The sequence below is a fragment of the Leishmania panamensis genome (genome assembly GCF_000755165.1).
Source record: "Leishmania panamensis strain MHOM/PA/94/PSC-1 chromosome 33 sequence".
Classification (NCBI taxonomy): domain Eukaryota; phylum Euglenozoa; class Kinetoplastea; order Trypanosomatida; family Trypanosomatidae; genus Leishmania; species Leishmania panamensis.
In genome coordinates, this window is record NC_025880.1 from 576,490 (window position 1) to 602,443 (window position 25,954).

A 25,954-nucleotide genomic window follows, 5' to 3' on the forward strand; every position below is an offset into this window, starting at 1 on the left:
GCTGCGCCGTTCGTCGTGTTGTCGGTGTGTGCGGTGTTCCTCACAGAGGATAACTCGGATAGTGGTGGAAGTGGTGATTCTGAGGTGCATTGTGAAGTTTGCCCTCACCACATTAATGGCACACATGTGTGGGTGAGGATCTCGCTATTGTGGTGAAGAGGTGAATTGTGGTGATGCTTCATGTGTAGGCTGCACCACACTGCCCTGTCAGCTGATCTTTAGGGGTACACACAAACCTCAGCACAGCCACAGCCTGTGGAGGAAAAGAGAGACAACAAAGACGGATTGGGTGTACGGGAGAGATGCAAAGGGGGGGCTATGGGTGGGAGAAACCGTCGCACACCCCTTGTCCTCCGTCACTCCATTCCGCTCTCACGGTGCTGCTTCTTCCACGCGAATCCTGGCGGAAATGGCGCACCATGGCTTGTTTTCCTTCGATCCGTGATCGATGCTGCACACTCTTCTCGGCAAGCACGCAACCTTCCTCCCTCTTCTCCCCTCTATTTACCATCTCTCTCTCTCTGTTCCTGTACGCGCTCATCCCTGACACACATGGAAACATCATACACACACACACACGCACGCACCCACAACTACACATTCGACACCGGGTAGATCTCTCGTCATCCTCCCTCCTCTTTGATCTCGTTTCTTCGTCATTTTTCCTTCTCTCCTTTCTTCGCTTTTCAAGCTCAACTCCTCCTCCCCCCTCTCCCAAACATACAGGACTCTCTCTCCCTGACTGACCTCTATCCTCCACCCTCGTTTGTACATCTTTTCATCTTACTCCCCTCTGTCGTCGTGTGGGTGTTTTTTCTTTCTGTTTTATTTGTGCTCGAATCTGTTGTGTGTTTTGCTGCTGTGCTCGTTCTCCCCCTTACACACGCCCCTCCTCCTCCTCCTCCCTCGTCTTTTCTGCTCCCTCTGCCGTCGCTTGATCACTCGCGCACGTGTGTGTTTGTGTGATTGTTGGAGTGCACCTGCGAGGCCGTTGAAAAGAAAAAAAGAATAAAAAATTTAAGGGGAAAAACGACGGCGTTCGCTTTTGTATTCCCCCCGCCCCCCACGCGCACGCCTGTCTTTTTCCCGTCAGCTCTCGTTCCTGAAGCGTCCTTCGTTGTGTTTTCTTCTCTCGTTTCGACTTGTGTGCGAGCGCCTACCGTGTCCTCCCACCCATCACCATCACCCACCACCTTGCCTCGGTGAACGTAAGCACACGTAGTCCAGCGACGGCCTCTCTATCCTGAGAGCAAACGAAAAGCACGAAAGCGCCAAGAAGCGAAAGAAAATAACCTATCTTGCCAGAAAGAAGAGGAGCAACCAACGCACGCGACCCCTAGGGCAGTCCCGGTTGTTTTTTTTCTTTCAGGCACGTTCTCGTCCTCCTCCTCACAATCTTTTTCACACCTGTCTGTTCTTCTGTTGTAGGTGCATTGTTTTTTTTTTTCAGCGGCATATGCGCGTTTGAGTATCATTCCTCTCAGTAGTTATACCGGTGCTCACCCTCTCGAAGCAAGGAACAAGAACGACACAACCGAGTCACGCTACTCGCTCCTTCCCACTAACATCGCACGACACGCCTTTACAGACGCCAGATCTGACATAAGAAGAAGGAAACGGCAACATCTAGAGGAAAAAAACAGCCAGTAAAAAGCCCGCAGGCACTCTCTTTCCCTGTCTCTGTGAAAGTTGTGCGGTTTGCCCTGACGTGCGCGCAATCGAGTGAAGTCACCCAACTCAAGAGGCACGACGACGAGACCTCAATCTCAGCACGGACGAAAATAAAAATAAACGGCAGCTCTCCTCCTCCCTCCTCCCCCCTCCCTCCTGCTTCATCGCATAGAAGCGAACAGCACCAAGAGAAAGCGAGGCAGTCGACGTTCTCTCCCCCTCTCTCGTTTGTTTGGCCCTCGATTTCTTTTTTTGTCGTTTGTCTACTCGGCCTTTATTTTGATTCGCGTGTCGTTCCTGCGCTTTTCTGCTTTCAAAGAAAAAAAACCTCCCTTTCCATTCTTTTTCCAGTGAAACGAAGTAAGAGGCGCACATACGCGCACCCGTCAAAACGAAGTGGTATCGCTTTCATCGCTGAACAGAACCTCCTCCACTGGAAGAGAGGCATCTGTGATCGTGTCCTGGTGTCTACTTGTTTTTTTTCCTCTTGTTCATCGTGGTAGCTGCCCTGAAGAGAGTCACTCAAAGAGCGAGCAAGTCATTCTTGTCATCACTACATCACAGCTCCCTTGAGGAGAAGCGGAGAGCAGAAGCCTACATGTTTACACTTCTCTCTTCTTTTGCTAGTTTGCCTACTCGCAAACCCCTCTCTACCACCACCAAACCACACAATCACTCCGACTCGGTTTTTTTTCTGTCGGCATTACGTCTTTTTTTTTCCTCCTTGTAGACGTCTTTGGCAAGAGAAAGGCTCAAACAAACCCGATCAGCTCTTTACGAGTCCTCTCTTTTTTTCGCTCCTGTGACCTTGTCTCTGTGTGAGAGTCAGTGTCTTTGTGTGTGTGGGTGTGTGTGTGTGTGTGTTTGGCACCGTTACTGAACGTCTTACACTCTAGACTGGTGTAGCCGCTTTCTCTCTCTCTCTCTTTTTAAGCTTTACTTTCCAAGCACCTTGTTCCCCTTTCTCTCTCTCTCTCCTCCTTTCGAGCGCGCGCTCTTTACCTCTCTCCTTCATTTTTTGTTTACATTTTGATGTTTCGTTGACGGTTCTCGAATTAACGTTTTACTTTGCATATTTGTGTGAACTTCCCCATTCACCCTTCCACTTCTCCTTTCTTCTTTTTTTTTCTCTCTCTGTGGGTGTGTGCTTCATCATTCTCCCATCGTAACTGACCCTCCCTCTCTTTCACCCTCTTTCGACCTCTCTCATCGAGAGTCGAAGGGGCAGTGTACATAGTGTACGGCAGACATTCCGATCCGTAGGCACACGTTCCTTCTCCGCATCCTTTGCTCTATTTTTTTGTTGGTGTTGTTGCTTTGGATCGACGGACTGCACGTCTCGTCTCGCGTTCATTTTTGGAGGTTTTCTTTGATTTGTTTTCTTCTGCGTGTGCACGTGTTGCTTTATTTTTCTCATTTTTGTCGAATTTCTTTTTCCTGCCTTTTCCTCTTCTCCTTGGCTTCTTTTTAGGCGTCCACTTAGGGTATTGTTGCGTGAGTGCATCTCTGTGCTTCCGTACTCCTCTGGCTCCCCAAATTTTGTTCGTCCTTGTTCAGGCTCTTTCCCGACTTGTTCTCGCTTTGGTCTCTCTCTGTGTGGGTGTGTGTGTTGTTAGTTTTAGTTCTGCTTTTCTCCTCTTGCCGTGAGAATTGCCTTGTTTTTTCTTCTTCGCTTCGATCCCCTCCTCTCCTCCCGCTTGTGCCTTTTTCCCCCTCTCCGTCTGCTTGGTGACTGTGCTCATCTCTCCTGTTTGTCGTGGTGGTTCTTTTGTTTGCCTCTGTCTACGCTCATCTTCGTTTTTCTTAAGCCTTCTCGTTGTGTAAGTGTGTGTGTCTTTTTTTTTTCGGTTCTCTCATTACGCCACGCTCCACAATTGCATCGATCTTTACATCTCCTTTTCTCCTTGTAAACCATTGCTTGGCTCCCCCGCTAAGCCTCCCCAGGTGGGGATATCTGTTCTTTCCCTTCTTACTCGCACTTCCTATTTGTTTGTTTGGTTGCCCTTTTGATCTTTAGTTGTCTTGGGAACAATTGTCGTTGTTTCCTGTGCTCCTCTTTCTTCGCCCCCACACACCCTCCCCGCCATATTCCTCCCCTCCACCTCTAACTGCGTACCGAGGCTACCCCCCCCCCCACACACACACACACTGCAGGCTCAGACTTACACAGACCCACACACAGCATCTCTCTCCGTCTCTCACCCCTTTACATCATCCTAGCGCACCGAGCTCGTGCAAGCAAGGTAGAACACGTTGTGAAGTAGACAAGCAACAAGTGCACGCACAGATGGCGCAACTGTTTGTCGGTCAGCTCCCCTTCAGCAAGTTCTTCCCGGAAGACCTGCTGGACCTCTTCCGGCCTTACGGGAGTGTCATTGCGCACCAACTGCACATTCACCAGGGCAATGCCTTCGTGACTTACGTCACCACAGATGAGGCAGACCGCGCCATTCAGGCGCTGCACAGCAAGTGCGCCCTCGGTACACGCAGCCAGCCGATTCAGGTAATGTACTCAAAGGGGACACGGCTCATTTCGGCCTTTGGCCTGCACCACCGCTCCGTCTGCCTCGCCCGCAACAAGGATCGCCAGCGAAGCAAAGAGGCGAGTACAACCACTGGTAGTGCCACGGACGATGACGTGCTGCTGAACAAGTCAATCAACACCCTCGGCAACTCCTCATCCTCTAAGAACGTTATTCTCACCCCACTGATGTGTACCGCCGGCGGCACTGGTGGCAACGAGGAGCCGAATGCGAGCTTTACCACGCTTTTCAGCAGCTACGGCGACCTTAGCGGAAAGAGTGAGATCTCTGGTGAAGAGGATGGCCGCCAACCTAGCGGTATGCACGTTGCCCTGGCTTCTTCGAACCTCTTTCTCCAACAGCAGAAGCCTCCGTCGTATCCGGTCGGTGCAGACCCGCTGATGTACAGCAGCGCTATGGGGTGGCAGCTAGCTCATCAGTCACTGGTAGCAAGCACAGCTACGACCCCGCTGACGTCGGTGATCAGCAACGGCGCTACAACGCCCATGTCAGACCTGATCAACACCTCCGCGTCAACGCCAACGCCCGTCACATACGTCATGATGCCGAACTCCGGCAATCCGATGCCGTGCGTGATGCCGCTGTACTACGCCCTTCCCGCCTCCACAACATCGGCGATCGCGCAGCAACATCGGCAGCAGCAGGCCTTAGCGTCAGCGCTGGCCTCCTACAATGCGAGAACGGCCCCAGTCCAGATCGCGTATCTCCCCATAGCGCCGCAGTAGGCTCGAGCCTGCACATGCACGTGCCCTTCGTTCACCGATCTTGTTTGATTGGCTTCATCTCCCTCCCCCTTTCACATTGGCTGCCGCGGGCCTTTCGCTTTTTTAAAAGGTCCGCCAGCGCGTGTGGGGGCTTGTGTGTGGGTGTCTGATCAGCCCTGCATTTCTCTTGATGGGGGTCGGCGTGCTGTAGAAAAGCAAAACCCCTTCTATGAATGCGCGCGTTTTGTTGCCTTGTCGGGGTGCAGCTGGGGGTGACATTCTTCGACTGTCTCCTACCCTCTTCTCTTTTTCCTCTCTGCCTCTCCCCCCCCCCTCTGCTCTCAGCGATCGGCTGCGCCTAAAAAAAAAAGAGAGAGAGAGAGGAGGCAAGCAAATACCCCGGGAAGGTAGTGCAGGATCACCCCATACGCCCTATCCCCTTTGCTCCTCTTGGCAGTGCGCTGCTTGCTTCCTCCTCATGTACGCGTATGTGTCTACACGTTTCTTTGTGAGCACGGTGTTTCTTGCATTCATATGTACCCTACCTTTTTTTTTTGCCCCCCCCTCCCCCCTCCCCCTCCCTCCCTTTTGGTGTATTCTTGTCTTCTCCATCGGTCTTGGGTCTTCTTCTCACCTGTCCCTCCCCCATCCCCTCGCTCCTCACGTCGTCAGACGCCTTCATTGTCGACGCGCAGACACGAAAGATAACAAGCACTACCACGAGGCGACTCGAGAGCGTGAATCGAAAACGAAAGGCTCGCTTGTGAATCTGCGTGTACTTGCCCTTCGCCTACGAGACATGAGCTTGGCGAGCAGCACTGAAGTTGCTTAGCACATCTGCAGGCACACGCGCGAGTGCCTTCACATGTATGCACTAAGTGGTGTCACCACAGCTGCTTCGAATGCGGCACCTGTCTGTGAAAAAGACGGAGGATGAGGCAGGAAAAAGAGACAGCCAAAGAGAAAGATGTAAAATGGAAGACAAATAAGACGCTCACATTTCTTTTTTTTTTTGCTGTTGTTCGCAGAGAACACACCCTAGGTGTGCGTGCGTACGTGTGTGTGTGCGTGTGTGCCCGTCTCGTTTCGGGTCATTTGCTCTCTCTCTCTCTAAGTTTCTTCCTTTCGTTGTTGTTCTGTTGGTCATTGATTTTTGTGTTGTCGTTTAATTGTGTCTTTTTTTTTCGCTTTGAACCGCTTTCTTTTTCCCATCTCTTCCTCTCCTTCATCCCTGTTGGTTATTCACTCCTTGGATCCTCCCTTTTCTCACCACTCTCCTCTTTCCCCTCTCCCCTCGCTTTTTCCTCTCTTCGTTTTCTGGCCTCTTTTGTTTTTCCGCTGACACAACTTCTTCCGCATTTTCTCCCCTTACCTCATGTTTTTTTTTCGGCTTGCTTCGCTATCCCCCCCCCCTGCTCCTCTCCTTTCCCTTCCTCGTTCTCTCCCCTCTCATTCGGTCTGTCTTTATGTGTCAGTTGTGCTCTCGCGCTCTGCTTCACCTCCCTCTCTTCTCACGCTCTGCCTATCTTTTTTTTTCTCCTGCGTTTGTGGCCTCCCCTGGGAGTGAATGTGCGCTCGTAATTATACACTTTAAAAAAAAAAGAGGGAAACGAAGGAAGGAGAAAAGACCCATGTTGCGCGCTATTCGGACCGCCTTCCTCTTTTCAACGATGGCCCTCTTCTCGCTCTTCTGCTCCCCCAGGCTGGAGGCTGTGAATGCATGGTGTGCATGCTAGACGTGAGCCCCCCTTTTTAAGGATTTTATGCGCATGTGCGTATGTTGACTTTTCTTTCATTTGATTTCCTTTTCTACCTTGCCTTGGATCTCGTGGAGGAGTGCGTGAAGATGGTGTTCGTAGTTGACTCAAGTCGACGCGCCGGGGTTCTTATGCAGCTCTCAACTTACACGCGTTATCCGTCTTGGGAGTAGAAATCAGAAAAGAGGGAGGGCATGATGTGTCCAACCGCGCATCTACGCATCACTCTTTCTTTCCGTGTGCTTGACCAACTTTGAGCTGTTTCGGCATGCAGTTACGCACAGAGGAGAGGGAAAGAAATATGAAGCAAGAAAATGAAAGATGACAGAAGACAAGAGAAGGGTAAAATACAAACTGTCATTTTTTCTCTCTCGCTTGGGGTCCTCTCTCTTCCTCACACTGCATCTCTTTTTTTTTTTCTTTTGCTCGCTTGCACTTTGTTCTTCCGTCTTTCAGTGTCGCACGCATCTGGTAATTTAGTATGCACATTTTTTTCCCCCTCGTTCTCCTCCTATACGTTATCGCCGCGCCATTTCTTCATCTTTTCTGTTCTCTCGCTTTGTGCGTGCACGCATGGATATTTCACATGTTGACCACTTTCTCTGCTCTTTGGTGTTACCCTATCCTTGAACCGCCCTACGTCATATCGTCCCCTTGCTCTACCTGAAATGTGGACCCTCTCTCTCTCTATGGCCCGGCTCCTCTCTTCTCTCCCCCCTTCCTTCCCGCTGCCTCCTCCTCCTCACCCACGTCTGGGCTTTATGTTTCCTCTCGTTGGACTTGCTGAACACGTCTCGGTGTAACGGAAAAAGAGGCGGGGGAAGGGGGGAAGGGGGGTTGAAGGGAAGGAAAGAAATGAAGTAGAAAAAGGGCATTCTTGGTAGAGTAAGTTCGATTCTCGAGTGCTTCTCTGTGCACGGGTGTATTACTGCAGGGCGGATGAGGAGAGAGAGAGAGAGGCGGACGCCTTCAGCGAGGCTGGCTAAGAAAAATCTGTACGAAAAGGGGGTGAAAGGGAGAAGGAAAACACGAAGGCACGCAAACGTCTCCAAGCAACAACACATGTGCCTCCTCGTATTCTTCTCTTTGGGGAGGAAGACTCGTGGAACATGAAGAACGCATGTCTGTCTGTGCGGAGGGGGGGAGGTGTCTATGTTCAATGGGAAAGAGAAAAAGAATGCAGGCATGTAATCATGCAACACAGCAGAGAGAGAAGTCTTGGCTGGGGTGTTGCTCACCACTACCCCCGCCGCCTCTATAACATTGACGATCTGTATGCTTGGTACGCGCGTGAGAGAGAGGAGGGGCAACGACACAGATACACAAGTGTAGACGCGAGGGAAAGAGTGAGCAAAATCAGAAGAGGGAAAAGCGCTATCACCAGACGTGTTTTGTATGGGTAGGTGAGTGGGCAGGTGAGTACTATTGTTCCTCCTCCTTCCTACCTTTCTGTTTCTTTTTCTGTCTTCTTAAGAGATCTTTTCGCATACACCCTGCCCCCTCTCATGCATCTGTCTCTTTTGGCTATGTTATTGGCTGCTCTCGAAACAACGATGTTGTGCGACGGTGCTCATCTCCCTCCCTCCTCCTCTACTTTTTTCGCTGAAATGGCCTCTCTTCGTTTCTGGATTTCTCTCAAGGTCGAGACGCTCTTGTTGTTCGTCTGGCATCCGTGTGTTGACGTGTGTGTGTGTGTGTGTGTGTCTGTCTGTCTGTCTGTACGTGTGTACTTTTTTTCCCAGACTGCTGCGCGGTACGCCAGCGCTGCCGACTGATGATGGTGAAAGAAGGGGGCCCCTTATCAAGGAAGTAGAATAGTCAGTCGACCACCATGCCTCCTCTTCGTCATCTGCAGGTTCACACAGACACACACACACATTCCGCCTCTCACCTTCGCCCATTACCGCTTCATTTCAGTTTTCTTTTTATTTCCATTTTTTTTTTCCTGTGCCGTTTGTGCAGCTGTTTCTCTTGGCTCCACTGTCGGTGAAAACAGCAGCTGTTTTTCTTCGTTTTTTTTTTTGAGGCACACAAACAGTTCGCGAAGGCCTACTCCTAGCCAACACGAGCACATACGCGCCGAATCACGTAACGCTTGTAAAAGACGGTGGCAAGCACGAAGCAACAGCAGAAAACAACACGCACATGCGGCGGATAAACGAAGCAGCGAACCAAATGCATGCCATGGGCAGAAGGCCCACACTGCAATCGCTCATCTCTCCCGCTTTCTCTTTTACTTTTGTTCCTGCTGGCTTGACGTGGTACCTGCTGTAACCATTACTCTCTTCACTGTCTACCGAAGTGAGGGTATGCTCTTACCGACTGTTTCGATTGCTCTGCTCCTATATCTCAAGGTGCAAAAGGAAAAAAAAGAGGTGCACATAACGCTACGATTATGTCGGCGCGTGTATGTGTGAATTAAAGCAGTTATCTCGGCGATTCTGTTTTCGTTTTTTTTTGTTTGCTTGCTTCCGATTCTTTCCTGTGTTATGACTAGTGCGGATGTTGCTAGAACGCACCAAAAAAAAAAATGAGAAAACAAAAGAGGAGACACTTGTGTTGCTCTCTCGAACTCGCTCTTGCCTCCCCGCTAACTCTTTTCTATATTGCAGTTTGTCTTGTGTGTGATGTTTTTCTTGTTTGGGGGGTTTGCAAACCGCTTTATTTGTTCTTGATAGATACTTATATAGATCTATGTATAAAGATATATCTCCTTCGCATGGACTTCTCCTTTTCTTATTTATTTATTTTTTCTCAGCTCTCTCTTTCTGGTTCTGCCATCGCTTTGTTCAACCACACACACACACGCGTATTATGTGTGTGTGTGTGGGGGGGAGTGTAACCTCCTTGTTCTAGTATTCGCAGCTGCATATCTATACGTGCATGCGTATGTATACCATGTGCCACCTCGACTGTGCACTTCGCTTTCTCTTGTTTGCTTTCTTGGATTTGCAGTGGACTGAAGGAAAAAAAAAGCACATAAAGAGTCAGTGAGGAGAAGGGGGGAATGTACTCATCGTGGGCAAGTGGAACTCATCTGCAGCACACCTGTGATACAGAGACAGGGAGCAGAGGAGACACAACTTACTAAGACTCGAATGTGAATCGGAAAGGAGAAAGCAAGCTAGTGAGTGCAGTAAGAAAAGGAAAATTTATATAAAATAGTTAAAAAAAAAAAAGAAAGAAAGAAAGAAACTGCTTCGGCAAAGTCGTGCAATTATGTATTGATTGTATATCAAACAAATGGAGGGGTGAGTGTGTTTGTTTGCTTTTTTTTCGGTCTTTCTAATGGTGTGCACCCTCATGTGTTGGTCTCTGTATCCGTCTTCTCAACTCCATCAAATCTTTTCATGCATGACAGCCCGTTCCTTTCTTCGTTTTCTACCTATCAAAAGAGTGCTTCTTAGCTTAGTACTTCGGCTTTTCTGTTGTTGTTGTTTAGTTAATACCTTTCTTAGCGCGTGAATGGGTATGCCAAGGCCTTCTCCTTCCACTACCATCGTCACCCCCTCATGTATAGCTCTTTTCCTTATCCTGCGGCAAGTTGAAGAGATGCCCTTCGCCCTTTTGTCTTTTCGTGGAGTGTGTGCGTCTTCCTGTTCTCTCTCCCCTCTCGTCAAAGGCGCGCGTGATGATACGTGAGTATGAAAGAGAGAAACATGGATGGAAGGAAGGCTGTTTTCCGACTCGCATGCCCCGTAGGCCATGGGCGCGCATACTGGTGCGAGCATGCGCCTTCCCACTAACCACCACTACACCACCCCTGCTGTCTTTTTGCTCCTTTTCTCTCCCTCTCTGACTCCTATGTTGGTCGCCTGCTCCACTGAAGCGCGCCTTTTGTTTCGTTTCTTCCACCATCTGACGTCCTGCTTCGTTTCTTATTTTCTACTTGATGCCCTCTTCTCTTTTCGCTCCTCTTTTCTATCGGCTCGTGGATGCTGCTGCTCCTTCTTTGCGATTATTTGGTCGGCTCGCTGCGGCAGACACATGTGGCTGTGCGTGAATGTGAGTGCGTTGGTAAAGAGAGAATGTTGGTGCTTAAGTGCTCGGCCTACCTCATTCCTCTTATCCACCGCCGCCATATCTATCCATCTCTGTGTGTGTGTGTATCAGAGAGGGAAAGTAACCGTGAGTTAGTGTCACTTGTCTTTTTTTCACCTGTGAATCTTCCTTTCCGTGTTCCGCCTTCTCTTTTTGCCTATCTCCCTCTACGCCACGGTAGGCGTGCTCGCTTTGCCCTTTTTCGAGGTAACTGCCATCAGCCTATTTTTCCTCCTCTCTCTTTCCACGCATGCAGCTGTTCTCTCTCTCTCCCCCCTTTCTTTTGTTTCGTTCCCTCGCTGAAACTTCTTCGGAAAAGCACGTGGTTCACCCACCCACGCACCCTCCCTTCTCCGGGCCTGTTGTAGTTTTGTTTGCCTGTCTGTGACATGAGTCACATCCAGCTAATGCCATTTTTGCTCCCCCACCCCTCTACCATCGCTATTGTTGACCACTCTTTTTTTCTTTTGATTATGCAATACAGAGGCGTTCACACGGACACATGCTTGAACCTGAAGAAAATCTCAACGTGGGATGAGACAAAGCGGGGAAAGCAGTGAGAGGAAGGGGGTGGGGACAGTGAAAACGCCAACTGCAAGGAGACGAGTTGGCAGGGCGACGCACGACGTCGTGGACGTGGGGTGGGAGGGAGGACGCGCTTTCAAAGATCGAAAGAACCAAGAAAGAGGTGAAAGAGGACCATCGCCTGTCTCACTCCTCTTTTAGAGCCCTTCACTGAATAGGCGTATGCGAGCGCGAGCGTGTTTCTTGTTTCTCCTGGGCTTCAAACACGTTACTTGCAAGCGCCCCATACGTCACTTTGTTTTGTTTCCTCGCAGCACAACTCCTCAGCACGCCCTCTATTCGGCCTTTTTCTTCTCATCTCTTTCTCATGTCCTCTCCTCCACGTGTTCTCTTTTTTTTTCGCTCGTGCGTGCGGGGGAGCCAATGTGTATGCGTGCGCTCTTCGCTCCGCGTTTCTTTTCCTTCCAAGCAGCGTCGATGAGCGCAGCGAACCTAACAAGAAAAGAACTGCAGGTACAGCGCACACACACACACAGAGGAACATGTGCGCGCGGCGCATCGATAAGACCAGCGATGAGTTTGGAGTTTCACCTGCTCGACTTGTGTCTGTAGGCGTGTGTTTCTCTATGTGTGGCTATGCGTTCGTGTGTGTGGGTGTACAACTGAAGAGTTGTTTGTGTAGACGACTGCATATTTCACAGGAAAAAAAAGAGAGCACTTGCGCTAGCCCCTCGTTGTGTTGTTGTCATCATTGAATAAGGACTGCAGTTAGTCTGCACCTTTTTTTCTTGGCTTTTCTTTCGCTTTTTTTGGCTTGGCTTTGTTCTGTTTTTGCCTGTCACTTCCTTCTCTTGACTTTCTCCTCCCTCAACTCCTTCTTCTCACTCTCACCTCTTGCCCTTGGGTTGGGGTGTGCTTGGTTCGCATGTTTTGTTCTTCTCCCTCACTATCCTTCACGTTGATGCTTTTTTTTTTGTCTCTGCGCACCTCGTCTCCCTTCGAGCGCATTGGAACCTTTTCTAGTGTGAGCGTCTCTTCTTTACTTTGCCTGTGTGTGTGTGTATGGGTGGGTGGATACATGTGGCCTCCATAACAACATACAGATGGACAGACACACGAACACGCAAAAGTCTGTCATGTACGCACGCTTGCTTTTTTGTCTTACACTCTTCCCGTTCTCTTTTTCTTCTGCTCCCTGACTCGCCCCTCCCCCAATGGTCAATGCACTCGTGTATTATTATTATTATTTGCGCGTGTGGTGATCTGTCGTTTTTCTCGTCTGTCTTACTGCGTCGTTCCTTTCGTTTACCCTCCTTGCATGCTTCGCTTTCTTTTCTCTACTGCCGCTTCTCCTTCATCTTGACCCTCTTTCCTAACACGCGCACATACTGCCACTACTACCACCACCCCTCAAGTACCTTGGTGCTTCCCTGTCCTTTGTGTGTGTGGGGGGAGAGAGGGTGATGTTTTCCTTTTTTTTCCGCTCCTATATCGCCCTTCTTTTTCTTTTTTCGGCGTCTTTGAGTGAGTTGTATGCGTCTGTGCCTGTGGGCCTTCGTACCTCATTAGATGTTTTTATAACTTCTTTTTTGTTTTTTTCGAATTGACTGCCGTGTTTTTGCGTCTCCTGTTGTCTTACTGTTATCGCCGCGAGTTGGTGCGCTGACAACTCTGGTCTTAAATGCGCATGTTGGGCTCTCTCTCTCTCTTCTGCTCATCTGCTATGCGCTTCTTGTTTCTCCCCTTTCGCTGTATCTGTTGTGCAAAGGTATGTGTGTGCGTGTGGTGCAAAGTAGCGGTTGTCTCCACATGCTGCCAACTCCCATCTTCTCACTCTTGATCCTTCAAGAGGTGTATGTGTTGTACAGTCACGGTTCTAATGCATTCTCATCGCTCTCTGCACTACCTCGATCTCTGCCCACCCCTCCCACGCCCCTCTTCTTGGCGCGCGCTTTGCTGCCTCTGTGCTAAATCAGCGGGGGTCGGAGATCGAGGTGGTGCAAAATCAACGAAAAAAGGGAGTGTGAGGCTGAGCCCTCTTTCTATAGACTTCTTTCTCGATCTTGCTTGTTTTCTTTTAGCATCACCCTCTGTTACTTCTGTTTCTCCTGTGTGTGTGCGACCCTTCTCATTGCCCACGTTTTATTTCGCTCGTTGTCGTTGTTTCCCTCGCTTATTTTTTTTCTTTTTTGTAGTTTTCCGTCCTCTTTCTCCATCTCGCTTCACATCTTTGCGTGTCAACGTCAGTTTTATTATCATCTTTAACTCTCTCCTGACCTGACCATTTTTGTTCTTCACCTCCACATTTTTTTTTCTCTCTGCGCTTCTCCCCTTGCCTCAGACTATCCTCAGGAGCTCTCTTTCTTGGCCTTGCTTATCCCTTCTCCCCCTCCCTCACCACGCTTATTTGTTTGCCCTCAGAAATGATTTGATTTGCGCTGCGCTTGCAGTGCTTTGGCGGAGGAAGAAAAAAAAGGAGAGTGGCAGTCTTTGTTCTCTCTTTGTTGTCTTGGTGTTTCCTGTTCTCCCCCCCCCCCTCGGTGGCTGTGTATGGAGTTGCTCAGGCTATCAGTTTACCATCACAAGTTTACTTGTGTTCTTCTTGTCCATATTGATTTGCCTGTACGTGGGGGTGGTGTGTGTGTTTTTTTCCTCTGTGGGAATTCTGGTGCGCCGATTTACTCGAGATCAGAAAAAAAAAAAAGATAAAGTGAACCGCACAGCCTCTCTTCGTTTATTCATATTGAAATCTGCATTTTTCTTTGATCCTCATTCCTTTCCTCCCCTCTTTCCATCGAGTGCTTTGTCCTCGTACGTCAGGTGCTCTCTCCCTCTCTCTCTCCATCTTTATCTGTGAAGAGTGTGGGACCACCTAAACCCTACACGAAACCTCTTTGTGCTTTGGGGGCCCATTTCACAGGGGAGCGCAACTGTGTGAGGCGCTAGAGTACGGGGTAATGGTGTCGGATTGCTCCCTTACTTTTGTATGTCCACCATTAAGCCTCTCCCTTCTTCTTCCCACTCCCTACTCCTCCCCTCCCCCTGGCGTCTCCTTCACTCGCTCTATTTCTTTTCTTTCGTTGTGGGCCTTCTCCTTCGATCTTGCCACGTTTGTGTGTGCCTGTTCTTCCCCCTTGGTGCGGATCTTGCTCCTCTCTCTTCCTGTAAATCAAACTCTGAGTCGCACACACACACCCGCTCTCATCTGCCGCCCGTGGCTCTCCCCCTCCCCTTTTTTACTCAGAAGGGAGAAATACTCTAAGGAGGCCGGGAAGAGTGAGCGAATGCTCGCGTGTTTTTCGCATTTGGTATGTTTTTTTCTTCCTTGGGTACTGTGATGCTGATTACTCACAGAAGAGCGGCATCGCTCGCATCCCCCCTCTGTCCCACCCGCACGTGATTTATCTGTCTCTTCTATGATCAAGCAGCCATTTTTAGTGGTTGTTGTTGTTCGTTGGCGTGTGTGTGAAGAATGCAGATGTGTGTGCCGTTGTCGTTGTCGCCCTTTCTTTTTCGCTGTTTCCTTTTGTTTCCTCTCCGTCTCTCGGCCCCTTTTTCACTCACTCACCCATTCCTGCTACTCCTATTCCAACTCCTCTGGAGGTGCTTTGCTAATGCGAAGAGCTTCTTTCTCGCCTCCCCTCTTTTTCGATTCCTTCCCTGTGCCTCTTTATTTCCTTTTCTCCCTCTCGCTACTGCACTTGAAGATGAGTTTTGCTTTCTGGTCACTCTGCACCCACCAAGCTGTACCTGCTGCTTACATCTTCTTTTCACCTTTAGCTGGCCTTCCCTTCCCCCTCCCTCTCAAGCCAGTGGCAATTCTACTCACCGCTCAAAGACTCGGTGCACTGCTACAGGCGATGCGCATCAGAAAGAGCACTTCTCCCGTGCTCGGGAGGGACAGCTCAACAAACGAAAAGAAGATAGGACGCGAGAGGAGCACAAACGTGAAACCAGAAGACCACTCAAGGGGGGAAAGGCTGATATTTATTCTCACAAATATGAGTGTATTGGAGTACATAACAAAGCAGCAGAGGAGGTGGGAAAGCATGCTGGAGAAAAAAGAAAACGAATGAGATCCTCTTTTTTATCGCGCCTTTATCTTTTTTTCTTTCAGATTGGAAGTTAGCGGGGCGTACCAACGCTCTCCTGCTCGGGTGCTGGTCTTTCCCTTTCCCTTGTTTTATTCTTAGACCTTTGGGTGTCTGTCACTGTTTGTTTGGGGTTCTTTTCTCTCCTGTCCCTCCCCTGCACGGGCGCCATGCGTGGCTGTCATGAACACGCATACACACGTGCATAAACACGCATAGTCTCCTCTCTGGTTGTTGGTTTACTTTTTCTTTCTTCCTGAGTAGTGCTGAACTGACGGGCCTGCAGTGAATGATGTTTACTCGCTTCTCCTTCCTCTGCCATCCCCTTTTCATATTTCTCGGCTCCTGAGTTACGATGTCCTTCTGCTTTTTTTTTTCCGCGCCCCCTCCTTCTCTACAACGGACTTGCCACCACCACCCCCCGCTTACTCATGCACGGAGACATCTTTCCGCAGCAACAATGTGCCTCCATACCTGTTTGTTTGTTTGGGGCTCCCTCTCACCTTCAGTTTACAATCTTTTTCGTTTACCGTTGTTTCTCTCCGCGAATTTGTGTTCGTGCTTCTACTGAATTCCCCCCGCTCTTCTTCTCCTCACCCCTCCATCACTCTTTCCTTCCCTGCCGTCACGGCCTGGATGCCGCCCTCTCAGAGGTTAGAAAACAAAAAAGGACGGAACGCGTTTTCCTCCTCTCGCTTCTTCTCTTATGGGATGTCTTTTTATTTTTCTTATTATTATTTGTTGGCCGTTCTTGTTTTTTCTCTGACCGATCTGCGTCTATACCACTGCCTGTGTTTACATGCTCCCCTACTGCGCCTCTCTCTTTGCATCTCTGTCGCCTATACCTCTTCTGTATTACACGCACGCACACGCCGTGTGTGTGTATGTGTGTGCGTGTGCGGAGCTGTCCGAGTGCTCTCCTTTTTATTTGTGTCTCTCCAATGAGTGAAGTGAGACATGCATCGCGTTCACATCTGCGGCGCATATACTTTATTTCCTCGTGCACGCGCACTCGTGCGCACGGTCAACTCTGTGAATCACTCTGTGTGCTTGATCTGCTTCTTCTTATGCTTTGTGCGCGTGCTGATATTGTCCACGTCTCTCCTCCTCTCCCCCTCCCCTCTCTCTCTCCTCTCACGCCCCGAAATCGACACATAAAGGCTCTATGCAAAGCGAAAAATAGACAAGCGAGAGGGAAAGAAGAGGAAGCGGCAGGAAGACGCGAACGAGAGAGGAAAAAGATAATACAACTTCTCTTTCCCTGTGTCTGCGCTGATCGTTTAGTTTTGCTTCTTTTTTCTCCCCCCTCCCCTCTCTCCCTCACTCCCTCTCTCACAAGCACGGACTCTTTTTGTCTTTGTTTTTTTTTTTGTTTGCTTCTTCGTTGTACGGAACTTTACACATTAGGTATTGTTGTCTCTTGTGCGTGTTTTTCTCCCTTTTGTTGTTCACATTCTTCTTTTCAGCTCTCTCGTGCACAACGTGTGGGGGCGCGGTGCTTCTTCTTCGCACGTGGGGCACGGCTTCCCCCCTCCCCCACTCGAGAAGCGAAACCGCCCTCGCCACACGCAGGCTTACAAGATGCTTTTTTATTTTTTCGCTTTCGTTTTCCCGCTGCTGTGTGTATCAAAACGAGTCAAGAGAGAAGTGTCGATCTGGAAAGCGAAGGCAAAGGGTGGGACAGAGGCTGCTGCAGTCTCTTTCTTTTTTTTTGTCATCGTACTGGAAAGTGCGTACTGGACGCTTCGGGTACGTGGCCGCTCATCTGCTTCTGAGTGTGTGTGTGCGTGTGTATTGGAGTGTGCCTCTCCCCCTTTCCTGTTCTTCTTCTGCTACCATAATGATGAGCGGTCGAGAAAATGTCTCCGCAAAATGAAGGGCTATGTGTGTATGTGCTGCCGTCTTTTCTGCCTTCCGCGACCGTGCCCTACGTCTCCCTTCCCCCCCCTCCTCCTCCCTCCAAATCTCTCTTGGCCTTGACGGATGATTCATATCAAAAGTTTGGCGTTATCCTCACGCTTTCCTCGGCCTCACACCCCCCTCTCTCACCGGTGCAATACCTTGTAGCAGTCATTCTTCGCTGAGCAGTGGATAAGCGAGCATGTAAGACTCTCCACTAGCTCTCTTCTGTGTACTTTGTTTATTGAGCATGCGTGTATGTAAGGGGTGCGCTTGTAGTTTTATACCTCTCTCCCTCCTGGCCATCTACTACACAGTCGGTGCAAATCGCAAAAGTGCACACGCGCACGAGTACGCAAGCGCTGTGCACAGATCGGTCGCCTACTCGTGCGCGTCACTGTGGTGTTCGGAGAGAAAATCGGTGATGTTTGCAAACGATGTTCTTCAACTTGTACGTGTGGGAGGGAGCGTAAGGTGGCGAAGATGGTGGCTTCTCACGTTCTTTTCTTTTTTGGGTCATGTTGATTTGCATCTCAGCTACGCAAAGAAAGAAAAAAATGAAATCCAAGAAAGGCTGGACTTATGTATGATGCCTTCTTGTGTGCGTGTGTGTGTGTTTCCAGACTCTTGACAAATGCTTCTCTCGCTCGGTTCCTGTGATGCCCTTTAACTTTCCCTGTTCAACCCAAAGAAGGGGGCAAGAACCAGAGAGCTGTGTGTCGCGAGCCAGCGAAATGGCGTGAAAAGATCATCAAAACGGGCGAAACTGCAACGATGGATGTGCACGCGCTTTCCCTGAGCACATACTCACACAGGCACATGGGTGCTACTGCGCTCTGTGTGCTGTTGCGTCTTTCCTCTATTTCGTTGGCTTTCATGTATGCATGCTGTTCGTGTTGCAGCAAGTAGCCGTGGTGTTTTTGTCTGTACGCTGTACGAGAGAGACTGCCAGGGAAGGGAGAAGTGTGAAAGTCGTCTGTCTCATCGCGACAACGCACGTAGAACGCAGAAAAAAAAAGGGTAAAGAAAGGATCCATATCGCTCGTGCATCGAGGAGTCACTCTTCGGCACATTCTTAGGCCGTCGTGCTGTCTTCTTTGCCCCACTCCCTCTCCCTAGGCTACTTCCTCCTCCTACCAGATGACTAGGCACATCCGACCCCCCCCTCTTTATTGTTTGGACCCTACGCAAGTGCTTTCTCGAGGGTATTTTCCTTTCTTTGCCCGTACACCTTGGCTTGTCACCTTGTTGTTTGGCAGCACGGTTACATAAATCCCCACACAACCACACGCGCACACGCAGAGGCTCCTCTCTCTCCCCCCGCTCAAGTCACTGTCATTGGTTTTTCTCTGCCTCCCTCGTGGGTCGCATTTGCCATTTTGGAAATGGCAACTTGAGTGACGTGTAAACAGTTAATTTGATAGGGGGCTGTGGGTGTGTGTGTGTGGGTGTGCGAAGAGGGGGAGGTGCAACAAATGTCCTCGCCTTTGCTTTAGCATTTTTTTTCTCTATTCGCCTTTTCTTTTTCTCTTGGTTTATTTTTTTTTTTGCGTGATGTTTTCTGCTTTCAATGAAAAAGCCGCACTTTTTTCTTCTCCCCCTTCTTCATTTTCTCGCTCCTTTTTGCGCCTCGTCTCAATTGCTGTGGAGCTGCTGGGGATGCTTGATTGGATCTCTGGCTCTTACTCTTGCCCCTCTTCATCTCCCGCTTTGGTCTTCTCCTGTTGCTTCAGTCGAGATGCGACTTTTCACCGCTTATATCCTTCCTACCCTCACTCCGTGTTCATCACCGCTCCTCTTCGCAAAAACCACCCTTTCCTTCTCTCTCTCTGCGCTCTTTCTATTCGATCCCTTTCTTCGTCCCAATGTGGAGATCCTCTGTTGTTATTGCCACCTTTCCCTCTGCCGTGCCCTAACCTCTATCTCTTTATCAAACTACCCTCAGTCTCACTCTACCGTGCCGCGGAGGAGGAGAGGAGACGCATGACAGAGATAGAGAGAGCGAGCAATCAGCAAGAATCAAAAGACGATAAAAGGGTGCTGCTGGGAGTTCGAAAAGGCAAGGTAAAACAGCTTCAAGAGAACGACTGCAGCAACAAACAACAAATTTACGAGAGACTGATGGCCGCGTGGGAGTACAAAGGACAGAAGGGAAACCTCCGTCTTTATGCGTCTGGTTGCCCGGACTCGTGGCCATAACCCAAGGGTCTCACTGTGGGGCTCAAGGTGTGTGTTTGGGTGGGCATTTCTCGATCGACAGAAAAAAAAGCGGAAAGAAACAAGCGGAAGCTGTGCCTTGATTTCATTTCTTCACCTAACTCTCCACCTCTCTCTCTCTCTCGGGACGCTCATCACCATCATTAATGCGGGTATGCACATTTGACCTTTTTTCAAGCCTTGTTTGCTCGTCAGCGCCTTTGTCTGAATTAACGGTCTTCTCCTTTTCGCTTAGCTCGTCTTCAACGGTTTTAGCCGGCCTGGTGTACCGCCTCTTCGCTCGTTCTCGCCCAACAATCTACAAACCTTTGAAGCCTCTCTTTGACTGTCCTCTTTCTCTCCGTGAGTATTTCGGGGCCTGAGGCCGTTCTGCTCGTGAGGCCTGAACAAAAGAAAAGAGGGAAGGAAGAAGAGGTGCAGTCAAGCAACTCCACGTGAGGCACATGGCTGGGATGTATGGGAATATGTCTGATTGTGCGCAAGCATTCGCTTTCCCTGTGCCTCTGAGCTTTTTCTCTCTTACACGTGCGTCATTCCCACTTTGATTGTGCGGCCAGCGACTTTGGGCTTTCCTGTCTCCTCCCCCCCCCCCCCTCACTGTTCTCCCAAAGAGAGAAAAGGCAAATTTGGGTGCGCGCGCCTGCGCACTTCTCTTGCTCCTTCTCTACTATGCTCGACCCTCTTTTCGCTTCCTTGTCCCCTTTCTTTCTCCCTCTCGACTTTTACCGTTGCTTTACCTCCTCTCAGTTCACTGCTTTACTGTTTTTCTTCGCTACTTCTCCACTGTTGGACTCTCTTCCCTTTCTTTGTCCTCTTCCCTGTCTTCCCTGTCCATCTTCAGTGTTTCCTCTTTTTTTTTTCTTGCTCTCTCAGCGTTTCCCTTTCGCTCTTTCTGCATGGGGGTGGCAAATACAAACACACGCCCATGTGCGGTGTTTGCGCGTCTGTGTGACGATGCGCTATTTCAGCTTGGGGCATCCTGCTTGCTCTCGCAGCAGGCAAAGACACACTCTTAACATGTAGCACACACACACACACACGAAAAAGAGAAAGCCTGAAAACATCCCTCATAAGATGTGTACAAACTAACCAAAGGAATGAACGGAAAACACTAAAAAAAAGAAGGAGGTGCCGGAAAACCAGGGAAAGCAAGCCGCCGAGTTCTGAATCGACAGGCAGGCGAACAGACAAAACTCTACTCGGAATGCATCCTCTTTTTTTCACCTGGCGCTCTTCTCTATCCCCGAGCTACTGGTGCTCCAGTGCGACGGAAGAGTGGGAGTTAGAGAGCCGAGGAGCGGGAAAGGCGTGTGTGTGTGTGTGTTTCTTCTTGTCGTTAGAGTGGTACGCCTATGAGAACGTCTCTTCCAAGGAAACTGCCGCTCGGTCCTCCTTGGCTTCACACAAGCATCGTGCTGACCGCTAGTCGAGTCACAACGCGCGATCTACTCATGTCTGCGAGGGAGCATCTTTATGCATACAAGTGCACAGGAGCTGCTGCATCCCTTGCCGAATTCCTTTCGCCCCTTCAACCCTTATCCTGCCACCGCTCTTTTCCTTGCTCAGACACGTGATTAGGGTACACGGCTTTTTGCTGTTGCGTGAACATCGCCTTCCACCACCATCACTTCAATCCTGGCACTCCCCATACCCTTATGCCACCGCTTCCTAGCTAATACACACCTTCCTCTCGCCGATGATCCTCTTGAAATCGAGCCGCATCTCGCACGTTTTCCCACCACCGCCACCACTTTTCACGCACGCGCACGCGGTCTCTCACATTAAAGACGTACTGCATGTCTTCTCCCTCCCTCCCTCCCCCCGCGCCGCCACCGTCAACTACACTGCTCTCCCTTGCAGTTCACTGCTGAAGAGGCTCGGAATCGACTGCAGGCTCCTCCTAGTGTCTCAGCCACCTGTACGCCGCCGCAGACATCACATAATTACGCACTGGTAGGTAGCGGGCGCACGGAGACATTTTCAGATGACTTTCCCAACGCGTCCTCGTGGCTACTCCCAACGTAGATGGAGAAGAATGAACGGGGAAAAAGAAAAACAGAGAAGCGCAGGCTTAACCGAAATGCGTGTGCGCAGACTCGTTTTACTTCACCACCGCACCACAATCCTTTCTCTCCCCTTCCTCTCTCGCTCCTTCTGTCGGCACACCAGCCCTGGTCTTATCACGTTTTATTGGGTGCTCCTATTCGCCTAACTTCCCATGCGGCAGCGCCCTGTTACCGATCCAGGCGAAAAACACTGAGGACAGGGCTGCGCACACCCACGAATGGGAAAAACGAAAGACACGCCCACACACGGTGTAATTAGCACTGAAACAAAACGAAGAGAAAGAAGCCAGTTAAAGGGAAAAAAAGTCCCCAGAGGACAAGAATACAAGCAAGCAGGAGGCAGGGGTAGGCTAACGAGCGAGCGACGGGAAGAGACTTTCAACGCTACTGGCGGCCGAAGCTCCCCACCGCCTGCTGCTACCCTCCTGTTTGCAAGCGCTTTGCATCTGCGTTTGTGTGTGTCTCTTCGTGGTTACGTCTGAGCATTTTTCGTTCTTTTTTTCGTCTCTCTTACACCCATCACTCCTGCGTTTCTATCTTGCGATTACTTGTCTTTTCGCCACTTCACGCTCTCTGGATCCTTCATTAACACTTGAGATCTCTGTATGGCTGCTCGAGTGGCTCCGCGTGTGTGTACGTGGTCTTCCTTTTCTGCCCAATAAAGTGTCGCAACTTTGGCTGGGTGTTTCTTCTAGTTTCTCTCTCTCTGCTGTGCTCCCTTGGTTTGCTTGGGTCGTGCCGCATAGCCTTTTGTTTCACTTGCCGTCCCACGCTCATGCGATAGCACGCTCACGTGCTTTCCGCTCATCGCTTGTACACACACACAGACACGCCGTTCCCTCTTTCAGTCTTGATCTGACTGGTGCGTCTATGCTTTTTTTTCTTATTTCTTCGTTCCCCCTCTCTCTCTCTCTCTTTGGGCCACATATGAGGAGCAAAATATCCTCCTATACTCTTCTCTCTTCTGTGCCCACTCTCCTCGATTCTTGTGCTCCCGTTCTCACAAGCCGTGTGGACGTATTCATTGAGCCTTTCGGCGCGACACGTGCAGAGAAGCATGTTGTGACGCGACGTGGCTAGTATATGGACCCACTATTACTCATCTTTTTCTCTTCCCCCTCACACAAGAGTCTTTCAGAAGGTGCACAGTACTGCCTTCTCCCCACTTTCATCTCCCAGATTTTTCCTTTACTCCCTGAACTGCTCTGTGCCTATTTTCTTTTCTCTCGCCACTCTACGTAAAGCCCCCATCCGCTTCAGGGTTTGTGAAGAGGCGGTGAATGCGAGTCGCATGAGAAGCTTCGTGGGCGTGGCGCTAGCGAAGTTTCAACGGGCAACAGCGGCCGGTGATTGTGTGATGTGTGAAAATCAGTCGCATGTATGTTTGAGTGGGAAAGCTGTGCATGTTACGTTTGCTCGTGTCCTCTTATTTGTCTTTATTCTCCCGTTTGCCTCAAGCCTGTCTACCTGTAATACGTTCGTGCTGTTACGCCGCCCCTCCCCCCCCCCCCACGTCTCTCTGTCTCACACAAATCAACACCAACCAGATATGCAGCTCCTAGTCATTTCAGATAAACAGCGTTTACAGGCGCTTCAAGCTCACTCACACAAGAAGTTGGACGCAAGCAAAACGCGAAGCAAGTCGGCATCTCTCTTGCGAATGTATAGTGGTGGGAGGAGGGAAAATGCGTCTCATACGGCTCCCCAACTCTCATTGCCTCTATATGGAAGCAAAGAAAAGAAAAGAGAGCCGTTTGGCCAAAAAAAAAACGAAAAAGGAAGGGTCGAGAGACTAACGCGTGGACCGTATTGTCACATGCACGTGCCAGCCCTTCCTGCCGGCCCACCCTCCCCCACAACTCCTCACCATTAGCATAATCTGCGCCTGTACTTCGGCATTTGATCGAATATACTGAAGCAGATACTCGCTCGCTCGCTCTCTCCTTCCCTTCTACCGCCCCACCCCTCCTCGGTCTCGCACCTCGAGCGCCTTTTCGGCTGCTTTTTGTTATGAGGGGAGAGGGGGGCTTTTCTACTCGCCCCGATTTGTGTGTTTCATCGACTCTCTTTCTCGCGCACCACCCCTCCCCCTTCCCCCTCTTATTGTGCGATGCTGTTTTTGTGTGCAGACGCGTGACTTACCTTTGGCCCCTTTTCTCTCCCCCTTCCACTTCTCTCACTCTCGCTTGGGCTTCATTGAGGCGGTTTATCGTCGCTACTATCAGAGCTAGCGAAGCTGCTCGCCTCTCTTTCGTATGGCTGTTTCCACTCGGAAAACAAAGGGATCTAACGCTTAAAAAGGAATGGAGAGAAAACATTCATGAGCACCAGTAGTTGGGGGAGCCATCTCTCTCTCTCTCTTTCCCTCTCTCGGTGCTCTGTTGTGCCACCCTTCACCCCTTCGTTGCTGCATGCGCCCCTTCTGGTAGTCGAGAGGTGCAGAAGCAACAACGTTGTTCACTGAAAAAGCGTGTCTCTCATGCAGGGAGCGTTACACCTCTCGGAAGTTGCTCTTCTTCTCTCCGAAGCTTCCGCAAAGCTATCCCTTATCGCCTCTTTATTCCTTTTTTCATCTCTTCCTCTCTCAATGATCTCAACACATCCGCATGCACACACGCATTGACGGATGTGCGGCATACCGCATTGACGGAGACCTGCATAATTGCTGTGAGACACACCTGCCCTGCCACTCCCTCTCTCCCTTTCGTTAGTGGCATTGTGCTCTTCTTGAAACGTCTTTTTCTTCTCTTCGCCATTTGATATATTCGTTTTTCTCCGCTCGCCTTCGACCCTCGGCACTATAAAGGCGGTCGCTGTGGTTTTGCTGTTATTGCTGCTGCTGCTGCACCTTTGGTCACTCCACGTTTCCCGGCAGCCGAGTCGCAAATATGAAGCGCGATTGGACCACCGTTGCTGTGATTGCGGCTGTGCTGCTCGCCGCAGTTGCTCATGCCGGCAAGCAGGCGATGCCGTACCTCTACTCGGAGGCTTACCGCAGTCATAACTACGCACGCGCGAGCTACTGTACGGCGTCAACGTTGCTGAATTGGTCATGCGGGTCTATCTGCAACACGATTCCCGGCTTTAAACCCTACACCACCTTTTACAGCTCCAAATACAACACCTTCGGCTTCGCTGGTGTGGATACCGCGAATCAGCAGATCGTTCTCGCCTTTCGCGGAAGCAACAGTGCAACTAACTGGCTGTACAGTCTCACCTTCCTCTTCAGGGAGTACAATACCTCTTCCAGCTGTGGCAAAGGATGTCAGGTGCACCTCGGCTTCTATGCTTCCTACCTGTCTCTGCAGTCGCAGGTGAGAGCGGCTGTGTCAGAGCTTGTGACCAAGTTTCCCGACTACCAGGTGCTCGTCACCGGCCACTCTCTCGGCGGCGTCCTCGCCGTTCACGCCGCGGTCGATCTGCAGGAACAGTTTAACAGCATGCGGAAGCCTGGGAAGCCCGTCGCGCTCTACACCCTTGGCGCCCCGCGCGTCGGCAACCCGACTTTCGCGAGGTGGACGGCGCAAATCCTGGCCCGTGGCCCGCACTACCGCATCACTCACTGTCGCGACCCCGTGCCTCACCTGCCCCCCATGAGTTTCGGCTTCTTACATGCGCCGACGGAGGTGTTCTATCGCACGAGGGCAAACAACAGTATGGTGATCTGCAACGACAGCCCGGTGGCTGAGTCGCGCAAGTGCAGCAATAATATGCTCCCCATTTCGATTATGGATCATCTTAAGTACTTTGGCGAAAGCACAGACTGCTCGTGCGATACCTGCCCGGGTTCGCGGTCCATCGAAAGTCAGGCCACAATGCCGAAGTGGCTGTACGCCCGCCTCATATGGGAACACCTCAAGAGTGGCGGCGGTATGTGGAGCACAGCGACGCTGCAGTGACGAACGGGAAAGAGCCGCGGAGAAAACAGGAGAAGGTACAAATCAGCAAAAATCAACGATGAGCGCAACGAGAAGGCCGAACGCGGGAGAAAAAAAAAAGGAAAGCGAAAATGCGTTGAGTCACAAAAATGAGGTGTTGTGCCGAACAGTGAGTTTCTGAGCGAGTTGGGGTGTGCTGTGGTTTATTTGGCATGTATGCGCACGTGGATGCTGCTGCGCCCACAGACGTCTGCGTGTATGAAGTCGCTTGATGGTCTTCTTCTCTTTGTCCCCCTATGGTGAATAACATTCGCCCTCAGGCTGTTGTTGTGTTTCCGGCATTTTTTTATGGCATCCTTTTCGCCGCGCTTTTGTTGTTCTCATTACTTTACATGTTTTTTATTTGTTATTGTTCTCATTACTTTTCGTGTGTTCAAACGCGCGGCGGCATCACCCTCCCCCCTCTTCTTCTCCCTTCGCTCTCCTACCCCATACCCCCGCCCCCGATCAACTTTTGGAGGGACTTGACCTGGCAGAGCCTCGAGCACGCTTGCATGCTATC

At 50.4% G+C, this 25,954-nt stretch overlaps 2 protein-coding genes across 2 annotated transcripts; both read left to right on the plus strand.

Annotated features, from left to right (window-relative positions):
- Positions 1-3,958: 3,958 nt before the first annotated feature.
- Positions 3,959-4,939, plus strand: LPMP_331540 (hypothetical protein; the record flags this gene model as incomplete). The annotated part of the gene is made up of 1 exon (XM_010703944.1): positions 3,959-4,939. One exon carries the CDS (start codon positions 3,959-3,961, stop codon positions 4,937-4,939), a length of 981 nt encoding a protein of 326 aa, XP_010702246.1.
- Positions 4,940-24,402: 19,463 nt separating this feature from the next.
- On the plus strand, positions 24,403-25,413 carry LPMP_331550 (lipase, putative; the record flags this gene model as incomplete). Its single annotated transcript, XM_010703945.1, has 1 exon — positions 24,403-25,413. One exon carries the CDS (start codon positions 24,403-24,405, stop codon positions 25,411-25,413), a length of 1,011 nt encoding a protein of 336 aa, XP_010702247.1.
- Positions 25,414-25,954: the final 541 nt, after the last annotated feature.